The sequence below is a fragment of the Gopherus evgoodei genome, chromosome 2, assembly GCF_007399415.2.
Source record: "Gopherus evgoodei ecotype Sinaloan lineage chromosome 2, rGopEvg1_v1.p, whole genome shotgun sequence".
In the NCBI taxonomy this organism is placed as follows: domain Eukaryota; kingdom Metazoa; phylum Chordata; order Testudines; family Testudinidae; genus Gopherus; species Gopherus evgoodei.
Genome location: NC_044323.1, coordinates 275,292,423 through 275,313,740, shown reverse-complemented (window position 1 = coordinate 275,313,740; position 21,318 = coordinate 275,292,423). Strand labels below are relative to the sequence as shown.

General features: G+C 40.0%; 1 protein-coding gene across 6 annotated transcripts in view; it reads left to right on the top strand.

Annotated features, from left to right (window-relative positions):
* Positions 1–21,318, top strand: part of ATAD2 (ATPase family AAA domain containing 2) — an 87,598-nt gene that overhangs the window by 47,563 nt on the left and 18,717 nt on the right. For 2 of the 6 annotated variants that reach the window (XM_030553778.1, XM_030553777.1), the window contains exons 17-26: positions 3,614–3,740; positions 5,317–5,503; positions 8,157–8,342; positions 10,244–10,379; positions 10,509–10,705; positions 15,585–15,744; positions 16,098–16,220; positions 16,315–16,467; positions 20,140–20,412; positions 20,491–20,574. In XM_030553778.1, the coding sequence (XP_030409638.1) occupies positions 3,614–3,740; positions 5,317–5,503; positions 8,157–8,342; positions 10,244–10,379; positions 10,509–10,705; positions 15,585–15,744; positions 16,098–16,220; positions 16,315–16,467; positions 20,140–20,412; positions 20,491–20,574 (1,626 nt within the window). Of the gene's footprint in view, positions 1–3,613; positions 3,741–5,316; positions 5,504–8,156; positions 8,343–10,243; positions 10,380–10,508; positions 10,706–15,584; positions 15,745–16,097; positions 16,221–16,314; positions 16,468–20,139; positions 20,575–21,318 lie in introns of all 6 variants that reach the window. The other 4 variants (XM_030553776.1, XM_030553775.1, XM_030553779.1 and 1 more) reach the window with 3 other exon arrangements.

The window sequence follows — 21,318 nt, the reverse complement described above, 5'->3', positions numbered from 1 at the left end:
AATTGAGGGACTGATCCCCAATAATATGCTCTTGATAGCAGACCATAACAGTAGCATGAAAGGTACCTTTGCTATCTGCTGTATCTTCAAGGAAGTCTATGTAATCTGCAGGACAGAATATAAAACTACCCTTGATGAGGTCTAGAGGGATGTACAACCCTTCATTGAAGTCCATATGGCAAAGAACTTTATTTGCAATTGTAGTCTCCAGACAGAGTAGTTTGGTTTCCTCCACAGACTACAGCAAACTGCAGAAAGAATTTATTATAGGTTTTGGAATTAATTGTTAAACCAATGGCAACTTGTGGTTGTAGATTATTCATGTACCTCAGCTGTGTGTTTGTGTATGTGTTGGAAACCTGTCTTTTTTTTACTCAGGCACTCGTGCATTAGTCTTTGTGATAAAATGAAACCCTTGTATTCCACATTGCTACCACTTCCCCATCCATTAGAATCTCTGAAATACAACTTATAAACTCCGAGTCGCACAGTTCGCAGTAATAAAATCAGTATTTTTCTATTGCTTTTACCTTTTGATGCAACACATAGGTATGGTCTTGGTGTAGCATTCAATGTGATATGCAGAGTCATATTCATGGATGTCTTTGGGTCAGTGCACATGCTTAACCATAGTTTCTGTGGAATGTTCTCACTTGAGAGTAATTGCTTCATACAGTTTCTTACTGTCTCACATGTTGAAACTATATGCTTAATGGATGCCTTTGGGCTTCGAGCTTACTGCAGAACAAGCAGGTTTTCTTCTCAAAACACACAAAAATGGAGTCTTGCCCACAGCTGGTACTTGCCCTGGCATGGTGTTCAGTTGTACTTCCTTTACGACCTTGCCAAATTCAACTTATGGGTGCACTTTTTATAGCATGTAAGGTGCCATCAGCATTGTGTTTTTAATCAGGTCCCCTCTGGTGGTATTCTCCAAAGAATCAGCTACCAGTCAGTATTCTTTACCTTCCTGTTGATGCCTAAAAATGATCAAGACCAAAGCAAAAACCAGGGTTTTGTTATAAATTCTTTGGGATTGTAATTAATTGTTTGTTATGTAACTCTGTATACCATTTGTGGGTGGATTCCAGTAATTTCTGGCTGGATGCTGATGTCTTAACCAGTGCCACATCACAACTCTTGAAATAATAAAGAACATAAGCAATACCACTGAATCACTTCTTTTTTGTCCTTAATGGCAAATCACCTTGAAGTGTGGCTGCCAATTAATTGCCGTCAATTTATGTGATTAACTCAAAAAATTAATCATGATTAATTGCAGTTTTAATCACACTGTTAAGTTTCAATTGGTATTCTATTATTTATTAAATATTTTTGGATGGTTTTTCTACTTTCAAATATATTGATTTCAGTTACAACACAGAATACAAAGTGTACACTGTTCACTTTATATTTTTTATTACAAATATCTGCACTGTGACATTGATAAAGGAAATAGTATTTTTCAGTTCAACTCATACAAGCACTGTAGTGCAATCTCTTTATGGTGAAAATACAACTTACAGACATAGATGTTTGTTACATAACTGCACTCAAACAAAACCATGCAAAACTTCAGAGCCTACAAGTCCACTCATTCCTACTTCTTGTTCAGCCAATCAGTAGGACACACAACTTTGTTTATATTTATGGGAGATAATGCTGCCCACTTCTTATCTACAATGTTACCAGTAAGTGAGAACAGACGTTCACATGGGACTTTCGTAGTCGGCATTGCAAGGTATTTATGTGCCAGATATGCTAAATACTTGTATGTCCCTTCATTCTTCAGCCACCATTCCAGAGGACATGCTTCCATGCTGATAATGATCGTTTTTTAAAAAAAAAAATTTTTTAATTAAATTTGTGACTGAACTCCTTGGGACAGAACTGTGCCTCTCCGACTCTGTTTTACTCACATTTTGCCATCTATTTCATATTATTGTAGTCTCAAATGATGACTTGGCACCTGTTGTTCATTTTTAAGAACACTTTCACTGCAAATATGACAAAAAGCCAAGAAGGTACCAATGTGAGACTTCTAAAGATAGCTATATCACTTGACCCAAGGTTTAAGAATCTGAAGTGCCTTCCAACATCTAAGAGGGACGAGACGTGAAGCATGCTTTCAGAAGTCTTTAAAGAGCAACACTCCGACGTGGAAACTACAGAACCCAAACCACCAAAAAAGAAAATCAGCCTTCTGCTGGTGGCATCTGATGAAAATGAACATGCGTCAATCTGCACTGCTTTGGATTGCTATCGAGCAGAACCTGTTATTAGCATGAATGCATGTCCTCTAGAATGGTGGATGAAGCAAGAAGGGACATATGAATCTTTTTAGAGTAGCTGGCACATAAATATCTTGCAACGCTGGCTACAACAGTTCCATGCGAACACCTGTTCTCACTTTCAGGTGATATTGTGACAAGAAGCAGACAGCATGCTCTCCTGCAAATGTAAATGAATTTGTCTGAGCAATTGGCTGAACAAGAAATAGGACTGAGTGGACCTGTAGGCTCTAAACTTTTATGTTTTATTTTTTAATGCAGCTATTTTTGTACATAATTCTACATTTTTGTAAATTCAACTTTCATGATAAAGAAATTGCACTACAGTACTTGTATTAGATGAATTGAAAAATACTGTTTTTAATAGTGCAAATATTTGTAATAAAAATAAAGTGAGCATTGTTACAATTTGTATTGTGTTGTAACTGAATAATATATTTGAAAATGTAGAAAACATCCAAAAATATTTATTTAAATAGTATTCTTTTATTAACAGCGTGATGAATTGAGATTAATTTTTTTTAATCGCTTGTCTGCCCTACTTGAAGCACCCTTCCATTTATAGTAATCTGTAACACTAAAAAAAAAAAACTAATCGGTATGTTTTGAGCATTAGCTGATAACATAGTACTGTCAGGTAAGGGCCACATTTTAACTTTGTGAAGGCTACATGTTTGACAGACTTGTAAGAATAAAATATATATGGTGATAATACCTATCTCATAGAGCTGGAAGGGACCCTGGAAGGTCATCAAGTCCAGCCCCCTGCCTTCACTAGCAGGACCAAGTACTGATTTTTGCCCCAGATCCCTAGGTGGCCCTCTCAGGGATTGAACTCACAACCCTGGGTTTAGCAGGCCAAAGCTCAAACCACTGAGCTAGCCCTTTTTAAAAGTTGATTTTTATTTTATTTTTTTTATTTTTACCATTTTTCTTGAATATATCTCCATACAGTTCTAGGTTTGTCATGTTTGGTACCATTTGTCTTTTATGTAGAAAGGGCTTTCGCATGATACCAAACTCAACTCATTACCACCAACCAAAGGACCTGGAGCTGTAAGCTGGGCCATGCTGCAGAGGGCGACACCATTGAAATTGTTTCTGTAGATTTTTACTAATGAAATGACAGCTCACTTTCTTTCTGTCATTAACTTGCCCACAGAATTACACGTGCTACCAGACTGATGGCTGTTTCTCTAAAGTGTCTTTGGATTGAATGACGCACCACAGACTAGCGCATTGAATTGTAAATGAAACTTTTTTCTTTGCAAGTGGGTGATACAAAGTTCCCAGGAGAGTTAACGAACTTTTTTGTTTTTCAGATGTTGCAAGTCATATTTTAGAAAGTGACTTAATGTATAGTGATGAGGAAGTGCCTTCAGTGTTTGAAAATCCACTTTCCCAGAAAACACCTAATAAGCAGAAAGCAAATGTCCTTAATTTTAACAGGTACTTGTCTCTTTGATCTTCAGATTGATTTAGGCTGCTGAATCCTTTGGTGCAAGGGAGATGTTCTGGGTTTTGTTTCCTTTTTTGGGAGGGGGAAGGGTTTTGCTTTCTCGCACCAGTCTTTGCCAGAAATAAACATAGAAACAAGCAGATAAAATTGTTTTAAAATATCTGATTAGAACTCGCCAAATTTAGGGAAAAAGGCCTCTAATCTTTCATAGATTCATAGACTCTAGGACTGGAAGGGACCTCGAGAGGTCATTGAGTCCAGTCCCCTGCCCTCATGGCAGGACCAAATACTGTCTGGACCATCCCTGATAGACATTTATCTAACCTACTCTTAAATATCTCCAGAGATGCAGATTCCACAACCTCCCTAGGCAATTTATTCCAAGAAGAGTCTCAAGCTTGGGGCACAGAGATTTGGAGATACATCCCACTTACCCTTTAGAGCACCTTATAGGATTGAGATCTAAAGTTTGGCCTGTCTCTGAATCACATTGGTGGTTTTTTATTTTAGACATTTTTGGTGCCTTTATACTTTTAGTTTCCAAGTTTATATATTTGAACATAGTTACAATGGAATACAAATAACAGATTGTTGTTCCCCCCCAACCCCTTCTGTTATGTCATTCGCTACTTGACTAGCCGTTGTGAAATCTAATCTTTTTTAAATTATAATAAATTTTACTGATTTATTATGAGAATCATCAAAAACTTGTTTGAAAAGTCATATTTTTGTGGAGTCTTAGTTTGGGTTGGACTACCAGTTATTGCAGTGAGATACTGCCAAATTCCTTTAACTATGGAGGAGATGTTCTAATTTACAGAACTTAAAGATGTACACCTATTTCATGTCAGATTCTAGCCATTAAGTGCATTGTAATCGTATGGTTGCAAAGACCAGTACTACACTGAGGGTCTGTCTTCACTACTTGCCAGACTGGCGGGCAGCAATTGATCTAGTGGGGATCAATGTATTGCATCTAGTTTGGACGCAATAATTCGATCCCCAGAGCGCTCTCCCGTCGACTCTTGTACTCTAGCTTTGGCGAGAGGTGCAGGCAGAGTTGACGGGGGAGCGGCAGCAGTCGACTCACCGTAGTGAAGACCCCATGGTAAGTAGATCTAAGTACGTCAACTTCAGCTACGTTATTCATGTAGCTGAAGTTGCGTAACTTAGATTGATTTCTTCCCCCCAGTGTAGATCTGACGGTATTAGATTAACAACCAAACTATGTGGAAAGACTGAACTATTAGAACGAATGAAATAAAAACAAATCTGTGATAGAAGTAATGTAAGTATATGTATTTACTGTATTCCATAATCTCGACTACTGCAGCTTTACTGGTGTGTGTGTGTTGTTTTTGTTTTTTTTCTGGAATATCTGATGCCTTGTGTAAGAAAATAAGCAGAATTCTTGACACTACAGATTTATTTATTTGTTTGTATTCTAAAATTATAGTAGAGTAGAGAGAGAGACTAACACCTATGCTTTCATACATTGATGGAAATATTTTTGTTTTGTGTTTTTTAATTATTTAAAACTTCCTGATTTCACAATTCTTGTTTTAGAAGTGCTTATCGTCAGCCAACATCTTACAGACCAAGGCTCTTGATAGTTGGAGAGCCCGGGTTTGGACAGGGCTCTCATTTGGCACCAGCAGTAATACATGCTTTGGAAAAGTTCACGGTGTACACATTGGATCTCTCGGTTCTGTTTGGAATCAGTACTACATCACCTGAAGAAACATGTGCACAGGTATAATACATTTTTTCAAATCTAGTAGGAATAATAAATTCTATTTTCCAGAGTGGGTTTGGAGCTTACCTGGCAAAGTGGAAAAGATTCTTGATCTGATCTGTGCAGAAGGGGTCTTGCCTACACAGTTGACACTACCTTTCATTTTAGATTACTTGCTCCACTTGAAATAAGAAGTCCAAGCATTGTCATCTATTAGGGTTCATCTGGCAGCAGTTTCAGCTTTCCATCCGTGGGTAAAATGGCCATTCTGTTTTCTCAAATTCTGTCATCATTTCCTTAAGGGCCTGGAGATTGTACCTCCCAGGTACAGCAGCCACTCCCTCCCTGGTACCTCAAATTGGTGTTGGCAAGGCTAAAAGGTCTTCCATTTAAACCACTGACATGCTCTCTGCTCTAACTATCCTGGAAAGTGGCCTTCCTGGTGGCCATTACTTCTGCTAGACGGATCTCTGAGATCCAAGCCCTTATGTCAGAAGCACCTTATACAGTCTGCTTCAAGAACAAGGTTCAGATATGGCCACAATTGGCCTTCCTTTCAAAGGTAGTCTCGTAACTCCATAGTAACCAGAATATCTTCCTACCTGTTTTCTATCTGAAGCCACATGCCAACCGATAGGAACAGAAACTCCACTCGCTGGATGTCAGATATGCACTAGCCTTCTGCATAGAAAGGACTAAGTCATTTTGGAAGTCTACTCTGCTTTTTGCAGCCTTTTCAGACAAAATGAAAGGCCTTTCAGTCTCGGCTTAGAGAATTCCTGCGTGGATCGCTTCCTGTATCCACACATGCTATGACCTGGTGAAGGTCCCTGCTCCTCCTCCCCTGGTGGCGATTCCACAAGGTCTCAAGTATCTCCAATAGCATTTGTAGTTCAGATTCCTATACAGGACATTGGTAGAGCCAAATCATGGTTGTCAGTCCACACCTTTGCATCTCATTACGCTATCAGCCAGCAGGTGAGAGATGACATGGGTTTCGACCAAGCAGTATGGAATGAACTCTGAACCCTCCACCTGCACAGCTTCTTGGGAGTCACCTACTTTGGAATGGACATGTGCAAGCATGTGAAGAAGAAAAAACTGTTACTAACCTTCCATAACTGTTGTTCGTCGAGATGTGTTGCTCATGACCATTCCAAAAGCCCCTCCCTCCATCCCTCTATCGAAGTTAACCAACAAGAAGGAAGTGAGGGGGATGAGGGTTGGTGGGACCCTTTTTATACTAGTGCTGTGAGTTTGCAGCCCCAGGAGGCTCCAGGGCCAACCTGACAGATATCACTGAGGGAAAAACTTTCTGGCCAGCAGTGCTTGGGGCAAGCACATATATCTACTTTGGAATGAACATGAGAAATACATCTTGAAGAACGGTAGTTCCGGAAGGTTAGTAACAGGGTTTCCTTTTCTTTTTTCCTTTATTTTTTTTAAACCATTCAGCAATTTTCTATCTTTTAATATCATAGTTCAGTACATATGTAACATCCTAAATTATTCGTTAACATAACCTTTATTTAGCTTATGAGAGTTAAGAAAGTTATGGAAAACTCCATGCCCTACCTAATGTCAGCATGTTCTTATCTTTTCCAAATGTGGGTTTTCAGAGAACTTTTTGCTCAAAATTTAGCAAGTCATAATTTAGCAATTTCACCTGTTGCATTTTAAGGGACTTATTCCGGTAAGACCGTGTTTAGCTGTTCCCCAACCATTCTATTAGTATAGCTATAAAATTGCCCCTTTTAGAAATCTGAAACCATGATTTTTGCTGACTGAATCTGTGGTTATGTCTGTTTTTTCACTTAAGTGGCTCCCATCAGAGTAATATCAGAGTGCCTTGTAATCTTTAATCTACTTCTGTAGGGAAGCACTATTACCTTCATTTCACAGATGGGGACCTGAGACCTAGAGAGACTAGTTACTTGCCCAGGGTCACACAGGATATTTGTGGCAAACCAGGGAATTGAACTTAGGTATTCCATGGACCAAGTCAGCTCTCTAACTACTGGGCTGGACATCCATCCTCCCTGTCTGATCTCTGGCAGCAAAGGTTCTCATCTTAAAATGATTCATCTTTTCTTGCTCCCAGTTTGTTTCATCTTTCCAGAAGGAAGGTAGGAGACAGTTTTCCAAAATACACATTGATCTTTCATTAGAATCCATGCTGGCAGACTAACAATGATTATCCTCATCCCATCAAAATTAATTCTTCCCCCATACCACTTTCTTGGTGTCTCCACTGGTAAACAGTGCACAATAAGAAGCTAATTAAAATCCCAGAGCAAAGTGTTGTTAAAATTCCTTGACCTAGATCAGTGCACGTTTTCTTAATGTTTCTACCTCTCTCTGGAAGAGTCATGCCTATAGTAATATTCAAATAGGCTTCAGTCCTGGCTGTTTGTTTTTTCCTCTACTCTAGGCACGACATTATTAATTGTAATAAAATTATACAAAATTACCTATAATTTATGACTAGGTTTGTTTTATAGTCGATGCAAGGTAGAAGTTTGCCTCAGTATTAAGAATTGTTCTTTCCCAGTTGTTGCTTGCTTAGTATATCAGCTGTGAAATAGGAGTGACTAGTTGATCTTTAATTATTTGTTAGGGACCTATTAACGTGTTTCTCAGTATTCCTAAATCAGTACTTTTCTTTTACTAGTTAATCCATGAAGCCAAAAGAACAGCACCAAGTATATTATACATTCCACATGTCCACTTATGGTGGGAGACTGTTGGATTCACTTTGAAAGCTACATTTACAACATTATTACAGAATATTCCATCATTTGCTCCAGTTCTGCTGCTTGCAACATCAGATGTACATCATGCAGCCCTACCAGAAGAGGTACTGTTTGCCAGTGCATTTAATATAATCCTCATCTCTTCAATTCAAATAACTTTTTAATATTAATCTAGATCTGGTGGTTTATGAACCTGTCAAGATTGTGATCTTTTGGGCAAACATAGCAAGAAGCAAATACAAATATCCTTTCTTACGGTAGATTTCATTTGTAGAAAAATACTGTTTCACAGTAGATGTCAGGAGAGAAGTTATGTAAGGTAACTTAAGTGTTTACTCGTCAAAAAAAATTTATTCAGTAATTGCAGGACTCATATAAGCAATATGATTATGCAGCCACATGTTTGTGCTCCAGAATCTGTGTTTTAAAAAGCTGAGAAGAAAAACTCCTGAATGTTAACAAATGTAATGACTGAGCCTGTAGATACTCTACTTCTCTGAGATACTGTTTCAAAGTCCTCCCATTCAACACAATGTAGTGTTAACACTGAAGTCTAATGACAGTTTTTAAAAATATCAGTATAAACTATTCCGGTACTGGTTTTACTAGAATCATCATACTAATGTGCTTATCCATTGCTCTTGGATGTGGTGTAGTGGTATATTTTGGACAAAGTGAATTGGGAAGCTAATTGCTGTTTGGGATTAGTGAGGAGGCAAAGATCACTTTTTCAGACATTCACTAAACTTAAAGTTGCATTTGTCCTACTCAAAGGAGATGCAGCCCCTTCCCAGTACTAAAAGACCCAAATGTCTTCTGGATAACAAAATTCCAAGTAGCCTACCAAATCTTGAATACCAAACAGGGTACAGTGGCTTAAGTCAAGAAGCTTTAAATGATGTGTAGTTTTTCTGTCATTGATTTAAATCTTGTTGAGGTTTTGTGAAAACTAATTTGAAAATTTGTGCTATTGCAACTTTAAAATTTTGAAGGAACGGAATTTAGAAATGCTGCTTTTGTTTTAATGCCCCTACTGCTGGGTTTCCTACTTGAATTTTATAAAACTGCTGTTACAAGAGAGAGAACCAAAATATTGAAAATTAAGGCCCTGACCCTGAAAACATTCAGACAGGTATGGAACATTACTCCATATAAACAATCGTATCAACTTCAAGGGGACTACTTATGTGCTTAAAGTTAAGCATCTGTATATGTGTTGTCAGTATCATGGCCAAAAATAGTATTACTTATTACAGCAAACCCTGATGAAAGACTACAGCCTTGTTGAAATATTTCAGCTTTCTTGATTTGTAGAAGGTGGTGTTGGTTGCAAATATAGTACAGGCCACTTGCTTATCAATGTTGTCTTTTTGAGTTTGTGATGATCTCACAGATAATGAGGCCCTGGATTTGTCTTTCAGTGAAGATGTTTACTACTTTAGTAGAAGAAATATCTTTATGTAGAATCTGAATTTCTACATATTAGGAAACTAAAGAAACAAGTACAAAATGTCCACATTAGCAATTTAAGACGATGACATGGAGAAAAAGTAAAAATTAGTAACCTGTAATTAAAAATATCTAATTTGAGAGAGAGAGAGAGAGAGAGAGAGAGAGAGAGAGAGAGAGAGAGAGAGAGAGAATGAATATGGGGGTTCTGCACTACGGTTGTTTTTTTTTGTTTTTGTTTAGCTGTCAGTGTAGTGTAGTCTGCAGTTCAGTGACGCACTTTAATACAACAGTCTTCAATTTGGGGGGCCAAGTGAAAAGAATTTATTTCATATTCCACATGTGGCTGCTTCTATGAAGGCCTTATTTTAAGTCATTAAGGGAATCTAGCTTTCTAGAGCCAAGAAACTAATTCTTTTATCACTTAATCTTCTGTATTGTGCTCTTCAGTTTCTCCTTCAATTTAGTATAAAAATGTACATAAAATGCACTTTTTTGTGATATCACAGGAATCCTGTGACTTGTCTTTTATAAATAACCTTTTTCCCCCTCTTAGGTGCAGGAATTATTTGTTGATGATTATGGAGAAGTTTTCAATATCCAGTTGCCTAAAAATGAAGAAAGGAGGAAATTTTTTGAAGATTTAATTCTGAATCAAGCTGCTAAGCCTCCTGAATCAAAAAAGAAAGCAGGTTAGGATGTGCTACAAACATCATTTTACCAGCTGTGTTCTACCTCATTAAAATATTGGAATGTTGTAGAATGCATTGATTGAAAAACTAAACCCTGTAAATTGGCTTAAATCCTCTTTTTGACTTAAGTTTTGCAGGCATTAGAAGTCCTTCCAGTAGCACCACCGCCTGAGCCACGACAGTTGACAGTAGAGGAGGTGAAACGGCTTGAGGAGCAAGAGGAGGATACATTACGTGAACTTAGGATTTTCTTGAGGAATGTTACGCACCGACTTGCCATTGACAAACGTTTCAGAGCATTTACAAAACCCGTTGACCTAGATGAGGTAAAATTAAGGTTGAGCTAAACATTTAGCATTCAGTAAAAGACCCTTGTGTTTTTTTGTTGTGTTTTTTGGTTTGAAACTGCAATTGGTTGCCACCACAGTATGATCAGCAGAAAGGTTTTGGTATAGGCATGTATGTAACAGCAGTAAAAAGAATATAGCTTTTATTCAGAGGAGAGTTGTTAATACTGTTTTCAATTAAAAAGAAAACTCAAAGCTTTCCTCACTGTTAGTAGGCCATCAGTCATTTCTGTGGGAACAAGAGTGGAACCAGCAGTCAACAGAAGTGTTAAGACTACATTATCTGTTTTAGCATGTTCAAAGTTCAGCAGCAAGTGCGGTGTTTTCAAATGGTAACCGTGATTTTTAAGAGTGAATAGAGTTCAAATAGTAACTTTATGATACTAGGGGCAAACATTGCATTCTTCTAAGTTTTTTATATGTGGTTCTAATGTATCCAGATCTTTGGTAAAGAAAGATAGCACAGTATACGTAAGAGAACAGTGGACACAGAATTCCAGAGTTGCTTTGGACCAAAATTCACCAAGTAATAAATGACAAGTTGTGGCTGTTTTGTGTCACTGAGGAAACAAGTTGATCTTATTACCTTTTTTCCTGGAAGATCGACTACAAATGGCTTAGCACTCTTCAGACATGTACATCCTTCAGGGAGAGAGGAGCATAGTTTAAGGGCTACTGAACACCATGAAGAACATCAGTAATGCTCCCACTGTAATGGAGGAAGTAGGAGAGAACGGAAAGCTATTTCTTGGAGATAGAAAATGTAGGGGGAAAATGAGAATTGCTAAAAGCCAAACAGAGTTGGACCTTGCAAAGGAAATTTAAAACCTATAGCAAAAGATTCTTTATATATAAAAAGAAAACAAGGAAGAAGTAGTGTAACTGCTATGCATGGAGGGGCTAGAGATTAAAGATAACCTCTGCATGGCTCAACAGCTAAACAAATATTTGGCTTCAGTTTTTAATAAGAATAATGCATGGGGACCGTGGCAGGGTGGCTAATGGGACTGAGGATATGGAGGTAGAAATCACCATATCTGAAGTGGAAGTCAAGCTCAATCAGCTTAATGGGACCAAATTGGGTGGCCCAGATAATCTGCATCCAAGAATATTAAAAGAACTGGCACAGAAATTGCAAGCGTAGTAGCAAGGATTTTTAATGAGTCTGTAAACTCGAGAGTTGCACCCTATAATTGGAGAATTGCACCCTATAATTGGAGAATTGCACCCTATAATTGGAGAATTGCAAATATAGTACCTACATTTAAGAAAGGAAGGGGAGGGGGGAGTTGTATGCAAGGTCTTGGAACAAATTTTGAAAGAGAGAGTAGCTAAGAACATAGAAATAATGGTAACTAGGATAAAACACAACATGGTTTTACAAAAGGTAGGTCATGCCAGACCACCTGATACTTCTTTTGAGAAGAGAATCTATTTTCTAGACAAAGAAAATGCAATAAATCTAATCCTTCCTGGATTTCAGTAAGTTATTTGATACAATTCCTACCCCCAGGGGAATTCTGTGCACAATATTTTAAAATTCTGCATGTTTATTTGTCAAAATAACACTATAATCACACTAGTTTCAATTATTTTGTAATTCATTTCAAAAATACCTATCAGCAGTTATGCCTGTAACAATACCGAGACACACACATTCCCCCAGGAATAGAGAGTTAAGGAAACCCCTACAACAACCTAGTTCCTGTTTCTCTGCCCCCTCCCTCTCAGAGCCAAGCATGGGGGACAGACACCCACACCCCCTATCACTCCAGAGCCCAGCTGTGGGGTGCCCCCCAGCCCAGACACCTGCTGTCATGGTATAATTCCCCACTCTGAACCTTAGCTTCCAAAAGATGGGGTACCAGCATGAATTCCTCTAAGCTCAATTACCAGCTTAGTACTTGTAGCGCTGCCACCAACCAGGAATTCCAGTGCCTGGTACACTCTGGTCCCCCCAAAACCTTGCCCGGGGACCCCCAAGACCCAGTCCCTCTGGATCTTAACACAAGGAAAGAAAACCCTTTCCCCCACCGTTGCCTCTCCCAGGCTTCCCCTCCCTGGGTTACCCTGGAAGATGACTGTGATTCAAACTCCTTGAATCTTAAACAGAGAGGAAAATTCACCTTCTCCCCCTCCTTCTCAATCCCCCTCCCAGACTCTCCCTGAGAGAGAAAGTAATCCTAACACAGAGAGAAATTAACCTTTCTCTCCCCCTTCCCTCCTTTCTCCCCACCAATTCCCTGGCGGATCCAGACTCAGTCCCCTGGGGTCTCACCAGAATAAAAAACAATCAGGTTCTTAAACAAGAAAAGCTTTTAATAAAAGAAAGAAAAAACAGTAAAAATTATCTTTGTAAATTTAAAATGGAATAGGTACAGGGTCTTTTAGCTATAGACACTGGGAATACCCTCCCAGCTGAAGTATACAAGTACAAATTAAAATCCTTCCAGCCAAATACACATTTGCAAATAAAGAAAATAACCATAAGCCTAACTCACCTTACCACCTAGTATTTACTATTTTGAATCTATAAGAACCTGTATCAGAGAGATTGGAGAAAAACCTGGTTGCACGTCTGGTCCCTCTGAGCCCCCAGAGTGAACAACAACCAAAACTAACAGCACACACAAAAACTTCCCTCCCTCAAGATTTGAAAGTATCCTGTCCTCTGGTCAGGTGACAGCCAGGCTCACTGATCTTGTTAATTCTTTACAGTCAAACGAGACATGAAGTACTCCTGTTCTGTTCTGTTCTATTAACCCTTAACTATCTCTTTGACACCTTCACTGTCCATCCCCTAGAGCCAATTTCCGCCCCCAGCCCAGACACCTGCAAACCAATGCCCCCTGCCCTCCCACCCTCCTCTCCACCCCCAAGCTTAGGATCCAGAAGGAGAAACAGCCGGATGCTGGGTCCCAGGCTTGTAGGGAGTTTACTGCATGCTGCCCCCTTCCTTAAGGGTGTGCTGGGGTACTACAGCTGCAGGCAACCTTGCAGGTACCTCCCCCTGCCTCCAGCAGTGTGGTCTATTCATGAGCTGAGCTCTGCCTTGTCCAGTGTCCCCTAGTGGCAGCCAGCAGCTCTGCAGACCATTTCTGTGGGAGGAAAAGGAAATTCTGCACATAATATTAATTTTCCCCCAAATCTGCATTGCACAATGGCTCAAAATTCCCCCAGGAGTGTGTTCCAGATGGGATATGCACTTGGAGACTCACAACAAGGATTTGTACTATAAGCTGGGGATGTATCCGTTGGAAGCAACAGAGGAGAAAGACATGGGTGTATTAGTCGATTACAGACTAACTATGAGCCTCTAGTGTGATGCAGCTGTGAAAAGGGCTGATGGAATCCTAGGATGCATCAGATGAGATATTTCCAGTAGAGATAAGGAAGTGTTGTTACCATTCTACAAGCACTGGTGATACCTCATCTGGAATACTGTGCACAGCTCTGGTTTCCTATGTTTAAAAAAGATGAATTCAAACTTCAAACAGGTTCAGAAAAGGGCTACTAGGTTGATCAGAGGAATAGAGAACCTACCTTATAAGAGGACAAATGAAGGCTGAGGGCGGATGTGGTTGCTGTCTATAAATACATGAGATGGATAAGTACTAGGGAGGAAGAGAAGTTGTTTAAGTTAAGGGCCAATGTTGATACAAGAGCAAATGGATATAAACTGGCCATCAATAAGTTTTAGGCTTGAAACTAGATAAAGATTTCTAACTATCAGATGAGTGAAGTTCTGAAACAGCCTTCCAAGGGGAGTATTGGGAGCAAAAAAACAACTTGTTTCAAGACCGCTTAATGAGTTTATGGAGGGGATAGGCTATCTGCTACTGTAGGCATCTAATCATACTATGTGTGACTGCTGTTAGCAGATATCCCCAACTGCTGAAGATGGGACACTAGATGGGAGGGCTCTGAGTTAGTACAGAGTATTCTTTCCCAGGTGGATGGTAGACTCTGAGCATATGGGCAGGACCTAACTGATCACCATATTTGGGGTCAGGAATGAATTTTCCCCTAGGTCAGATTGGCAGAGACCCTGGAGGATTTTACCTTCCTCTGCATGTGAGGCCTCGGTCATTTACTGGCTTAAAGTAGAGTAAAATGTCGATTCTCAGTAACTTGAAATCTTCAAATAAAGATTGAGGACTTCAGTAACTTAACCAGAGGTTATGAGTCCTCTATTACAAGAGTGGGTGGGTAAGGTTTTGTGCAGGAGGTCTGCCTAAATGATCATGATGGTCCTTTCTGGCCTTAGAGTCTGAGACAGGCTGAGGGGAATCTCATTGCTGAGCTAGGTATTACAATATCTAGTTTCCCTCGAGAGTGCTGAAGGTAATTGGTTTAGTGTGGTGGGGGGTTTGTGTTTTTTTTATTTTATTTATTTATTTATTTTTAATGAAATGATGGGAACCACTTGCAACTCTTGACAGAAGAAAATTGAACTTAGAAATATAGTTAGAGGGAGAGAAGGGTTAAAACTTTGAATGTCTGATAAAGAAAATCTGTCAGATTAAGTATACTGCATCTCAATTAGATGACAATTATAGGTTTAGAAATAAGTAACAATGAAACCATTACAATACAACAAGAATATATGACAAAATAACACCAGATTTAATCTTCTGTGCAAATAAGAACTTGGGAGCTGTATATAACATGATATCAAAACTTACATTTTCAAGAAACCTCATAGTAAATCTGAATAACTTCTGCAGACAAACAGCATACATACTCAGCATTGTTTGGAGCAACTCATTTAACTGAGGGTATATGATCCTTAATTTGTCAGCTGCGAAGAAAGTTGAATTACAAAACTTTTTAACACATTTTTATATTTCATTTGTAGGTGCCTGATTATGTCACAGTTATCAAACAGCCAATGGACCTTTCAACAGTTATCTGTAAAATTGACCTGCATCAATATCTGACTGCAAGAGACTATCTGAGAGATATTGATCTAATCTGTAGCAATGCTTTAGAGTACAATCCAGATAGAGACCCAGGAGGTGAGAATTCATTTTATTCCATTACTGTAAACAACCTTTAAAAATGTATAGGGTGACAATACTGTAGCTTTAATATTGTGGATTAAATAACTTAAATGTCCACTGGGAAACATTGCTGACTAGATTTTAAGTATTGTTGTGTAAAACTTTGTGCTTGAAGCATTTACTTCTGGTTTAATTTTTGCTATCCTTTCTGTGTTGCCCTATTATATAATATGTTATGCTAAAATTATAAACTGAAACCATCTTTTCAAAACACACATGTAATTAATAGTGAAGAGCTGAACTTTTGTCTGTGATAAAAGCAAATAACATTGTTGGAAAGTATTTAGTTCTGTCCATTTAACTTTCAGATCGTCTCATCAGACATAGAGCCTGTACTCTGAGAGATACAGCCTATGCAATAGTCAAGGAAGAAATGGATGAAGACTTTGAACAACTGTGTGAAGAAATTCAGGAGTCTCGCAAGAAAAGAGGTGTGTGTTTAATGCCAGGGATAATAAAGTTTGTCTCTTTCTTGATACAGATATTTAGACAGTCCTTTACTGTATGACTTTTTTTCATTTCAAGGTTGCAGCTCTTCAAAATATGCTCCATCTTACTATTATGTGATGCCAAAGCAGAGCTCCATATCTGAATGTAAGAAATTGGATCTTGAGTGTAGTGAAAAAATGAAGATACCTGCTATGCCTGTGGATTCCAGCTCACCTTTCCTTTCTAATGGCAAGTAGTCTCTTAAGACTTTTTTTTCACAACTTGACCAAGCATGTCCGTACTTAAAACAAGATTTTCCATTTTAACAATTTCTGAAGACTTCTCAAATCTTTTTCAGTTGGAGACAGCCTTAATCCTTTTCTTCCCTGCCATGACCTTTCTCTCCTCTCCTCCCTCAAGCCTCCCCCAAATATGAGCCATAATACTCCCTGTAAGGCAAGTCTCCGCTTCTTACTGTAACTCCAGACAAGAACAAATAGACAGCTGCAAAATAAGCAAATGAATGTGGGAGCATAAGTTGTAGATGTCTGAAGGGAAAACAGTTTCATGTTCACACCTTTTCCCTACACTGCGAAAAGGATTTGAAGTACAAATAAGTTTAGCTTCCAGTTCAGTTTAAGTGTAAACCAGATTAGACAATATATTGTGAAATCCTGGGCTCACTGAACTCCAACGGCAAAACTCTCATTCATTTAACTGGGACCAAGATTTCACCTATGTTCTTTGGTATTGCACTCAATCAAGACAAAGGGTCCTTCCATTATGGAAGACATAAGCAAACTCCATTCCATGCAAGATAAGTAGCAAGATAAGGGTAGAGTTTCATATACAATCTGGAAAGTGTCCAGTAGGAGGACTCTTGAACCTTGTACAGTTGCAATTACTTCTTCAAATCAGTCCATAAAACCACCTACTCCATGAGATGTTCTGATTTTGGTTGTCTTGTTAACGATCTATCTACATCTGCGGTTACCTGAATAGTGGTCTCAATTTTTTGTCTTGACAGTGGCGTAAACTGTTTTTGTGCCAGAGAATGGGTCTTATTCAAGTGTTTTTGTAAAGTGCTTATTTTGTTTGTCACTACATATAATTTAATAACATAAGAATTCTCCCCACATAATTTTAAGTTGATAACTTTTGTGAATCCTATTGCATAATTAACTTTTAATGCTTTTAAATCTAATAGCAAACCTGTGACTTGTCAAGACGGGTGTAGCATTAAAATACTTACATTCTTCTTTGAGTAGTGTCCCTATGGGTGCTCCACTGTAGGTGTGGCAGCACCTTCTTTGCCTGGGATTGGAGATTGTTGATAGCAGTGCTCATATGATGCACTGTCCTCCTCTTCTCCTTATTGGACACCACTCTGAAGCCCCAGTCCCAGGGTATATCTACACTACGGGATTATTCCGATTTTACATAAATCGGTTTTGTAAAACAGATTGTATAAAGTCGAGTGCACGAGGCCACACTAAGCACATTAATTCAGAGGTGTGCATCCATGGTCCGAGGCTAGGGTCAATTTCTGGAGCGTTGCACTGTGAGTAGCTATTCCGTAGCTATCCCATAGTTCCCGCAGTCTCCCCCGCCCCTTGGAATTCTGGGTTGAGATCCCAGTGCCTGATACGGCAAAAATCATTGTCGCGGGTGGTTCTGGGTAAATGTTGTCACTCATTCGTTCCTCCGGGAAAGCAACGGCAGACAATCATTTCGCTCCCTTTTTCCCTGGATTGGTCTGGCAGATGCCATAACACGGCAACCATGGAGCCCATTCAGCTTTTTTTTACTGTCACCGTATGTGTACTGGATGCTGTTGACAGAGGCGATACTGCAGCACTACAGAGCAGCATGCATTTGCTTTTGCATGATGGCAGAGACGGTTATCTGTCGTTCTGTACTGTCTGCTGCTATCATGGGTGCCCCTGGCTGAGGTGGGCCGGAGGCACAAAGGCAAAAATGGGAATGACTCCCCGAGTCAATCCCTCCTTTATAGTATCTAAAAATAATCAGTCCTGCCTAGAATATGGGGCAAGTACACTGGTTCTCTAGTACATCAGAGAGCACAGCTGCTCCATGTCAGATCCCGCAGAAATGATGAGCTACATGCCATTCTAGGGGGTGCCCCTGCAACAACCCCACCTGTTGCTTCCCTCCCCAACCTTCCTGGGCTACCATGGCAGTGTCCCCCCCCATTTGTGTCATGAAGTTATAAAGAATGCAGGAATAAGAAACAGTGACTTGTTAGTGAGATAAAATGAGGGGGAGGCAGCCTCCAGCTGCTATGATAGTCCAGGCAGGACATTAAGCTGTGTGGGGGAGAGAAGCCAAGCATCCCACTGCTATGATAGTCCAGGCAGTACAGAATCTTTTCTTTACACATGAAAGAAAGGGGGCTGATTGAAGCTCAGCCCCCAGTTGCTATGATGAGGACGGTTACCAGCCGTTCTGTACCATCTACTGGGAATGACCAGGAATCATTCCTATTTTTACCCAGGCGCCCCCCCCCCCCCACCCCTTCTGCCGGCCTCACCTGAGGCCAGCCAGGAGTACTCAGCAGCTATCAAGCATATTGTACCGTCTGCCACCGGGGAGGGAAGAGGAGCGGATACTGCTCTTTACTGCTGCAGCATCGCATCTACCAGCAGCATTCAGTACACATAGGGTGACATTAAAAAAAGTCAAACGATTTTTTTCCCTTTTCTTTCACATGGGGGGGGGGAGGGAGTAAATTGACGAGCTATACCTTGAACCACACCAGACAATGTGTTTGAACCTACAGGCATTGGGAGATCAGCCAAGAATGCAAATACTTTTTGGAGATTGCTGTGGACTGTGGGATAGCTGGAGTCCTCAGTATCCCCTCCATGAACGTCCATTTTGATTCTTTGGCTTCCCGTTACGCTTGTCACGCAGCACTGTGTAGCCTGGAGATTTTTTTTCAAACACTTTAGCATTTCGTCTTCTGTAACGGAGCTCTGATATAACAGATTCGTCTCCACATACAGCGATCAGATCCTGTATCTCCCGTACGGTCCATGCTGGAGCTCTTTTTGGATTTGGGACTGCATCGCTGATCAGAGCTCCATGCTGGGCAAACAGGAAATGCAATTCAAAAGTTCGCGGGGCTTTTCCTGTTTACCTGGCCAGTGCATCCGAGTTCGGTTTGCTGTCCAGAGCAATCACAATGGTGCACTGTGGGATACTGCCCGGAGGCCAGTACCGTCGATTTGCGGCCACACTAACCCTAATCCGATATGGTAATACCGATTTTAGCGCTACTCCTCTCGTCGGGAAGGAGTACAGAAACCGATTTAAAGAGCCCTTTTTATCAATATAAAGGGCCTCGTAGTGTGGACGGGTGCGGCGTTAAATCGGTTTAACGCTGCTAAAATCGGTTTAAACACGTAGTGTAGACCAGGCCCCAGTCACCTACAGTGGAACACGCATAGGGACATTACTTGAAGAATAAGAGAAGGTTACCCACCCTGTGTAGTAACTGAAGTTCTCCGAGATGTGTGTGTCCCTATGGGTGCTCCACTACCTGCCTGCCTCCCCTCTGCTTTAGAGCTCAAAGATAAGTTTTTTGTGTTAGAGAAGGAACAGAGGGCAATTGGACTGCACAGTGCTATATATAGATATCATCCACTGCACGAGATGGGAAGAAGCACGTACACAGCCCAATTGGCATTGCTACCGAAGATCTCCAATCCCAGGCACAGAGGAAACTGATGCACCTTCAGTGGAGCACCCATAGGGGGAGACATCTCAAAGAACCTCGGTTACTCAGCATGGTGAGTAACCTTTTCTTTGGTCATTTTTCGTGCTCATCAAGTAAGGAAGAACTTGGGATGTAGATATCAATTTAAAAAACTGACAGATTTTGGGGTTACTCTTTTGTAGCTTTATCAAAGAAAAAACCTCGCAGAAAGAATAGGTGGTCCTTGGGTAGTATAAAAAAGAGGAGGAAGATTTTTCAGTTCAATAAAGAGAACAAAATTCCAGAGGAAGAGCAAGATGAAATTGAGAGTGATGGAGAGGTGTTGCTGGAAAATCATGACTCCAGTGTGGATCAGACTGAAGCTGAGGTCACACGTGATTCTTCAGTGGAGGAAGGGGAAACTGCTCTTCAGGAACGGCAGACAAATGGTTGTGAAAACAAATCTGAGGCAGAAGGTAGGAAAGAGAGAGTCATCTGTGACCATGCTAAGCATGGATCTGAAAAGGAAACCAATAAGACTCCTGTACTTTTAGAACTGAGAAGGGAAAGTGAAAGATGTAATGAAGAAATTCCCAATTCTCAAATAATGGAAAACTCTGAAGAGAGAGATTGCAATGGTAAGTGAGCAGTCACAGAATCTAGAGATTAAGACCTAGGGGATCAATGAGCTACTCTTCTTATTAATGAAATATTGTTTCCTATTGTACATTATTAATTTTAAACTTCTCAATTTCATCCTTTATTTTATATTTTTATTCTAAATGCTTCTCTATTCTTAATGTTGATATCCTTCAAATATTTTTATAAGTGTTCCAACCAGGCCAATCTCATCATCACTTACCCAACTATGGGCATGGCTACACTTGCAGATGTAGAGTGCTTTGAGTTAAACCAGCTTTCGTAGAGCACAGTAGGGAACGCGCTGCTGTCTGTCCACACTGACAGCTGACAGCGCACTGTGGCATGGCCACATTAGCAGCTCTTGCAGTGGCCAGAGAGAGCAGTGCATTGTGGTAGTTCTACCAGCATGCAAGTGACTACAATGTGCTTTTCAAATGGGATGGGGTGGAGTGTGACAGGGAGTGTGTTTGTGTGTATGTGGGGGGATAGTGGGTTTTGGGGGGTGAGAGCATGTCAGTATACTGTCTTGTAAGTTCAGACAGCAGCAGAAGTGAGTGAGCTGCTAACAAAAATACGCAGAGTGTCTGTGTGTGTGTGTGTGTGTCTCACACACACACACTCACTCACTCACACACACTGAATGGTAGCAAATGTTGTCTTATTGAAGAGGCACAAGCAGTGATCTGGGGAATTCAGACCAGTAAAGTCTTAGATCTATAGGTAGTATATTGATTTTGAAA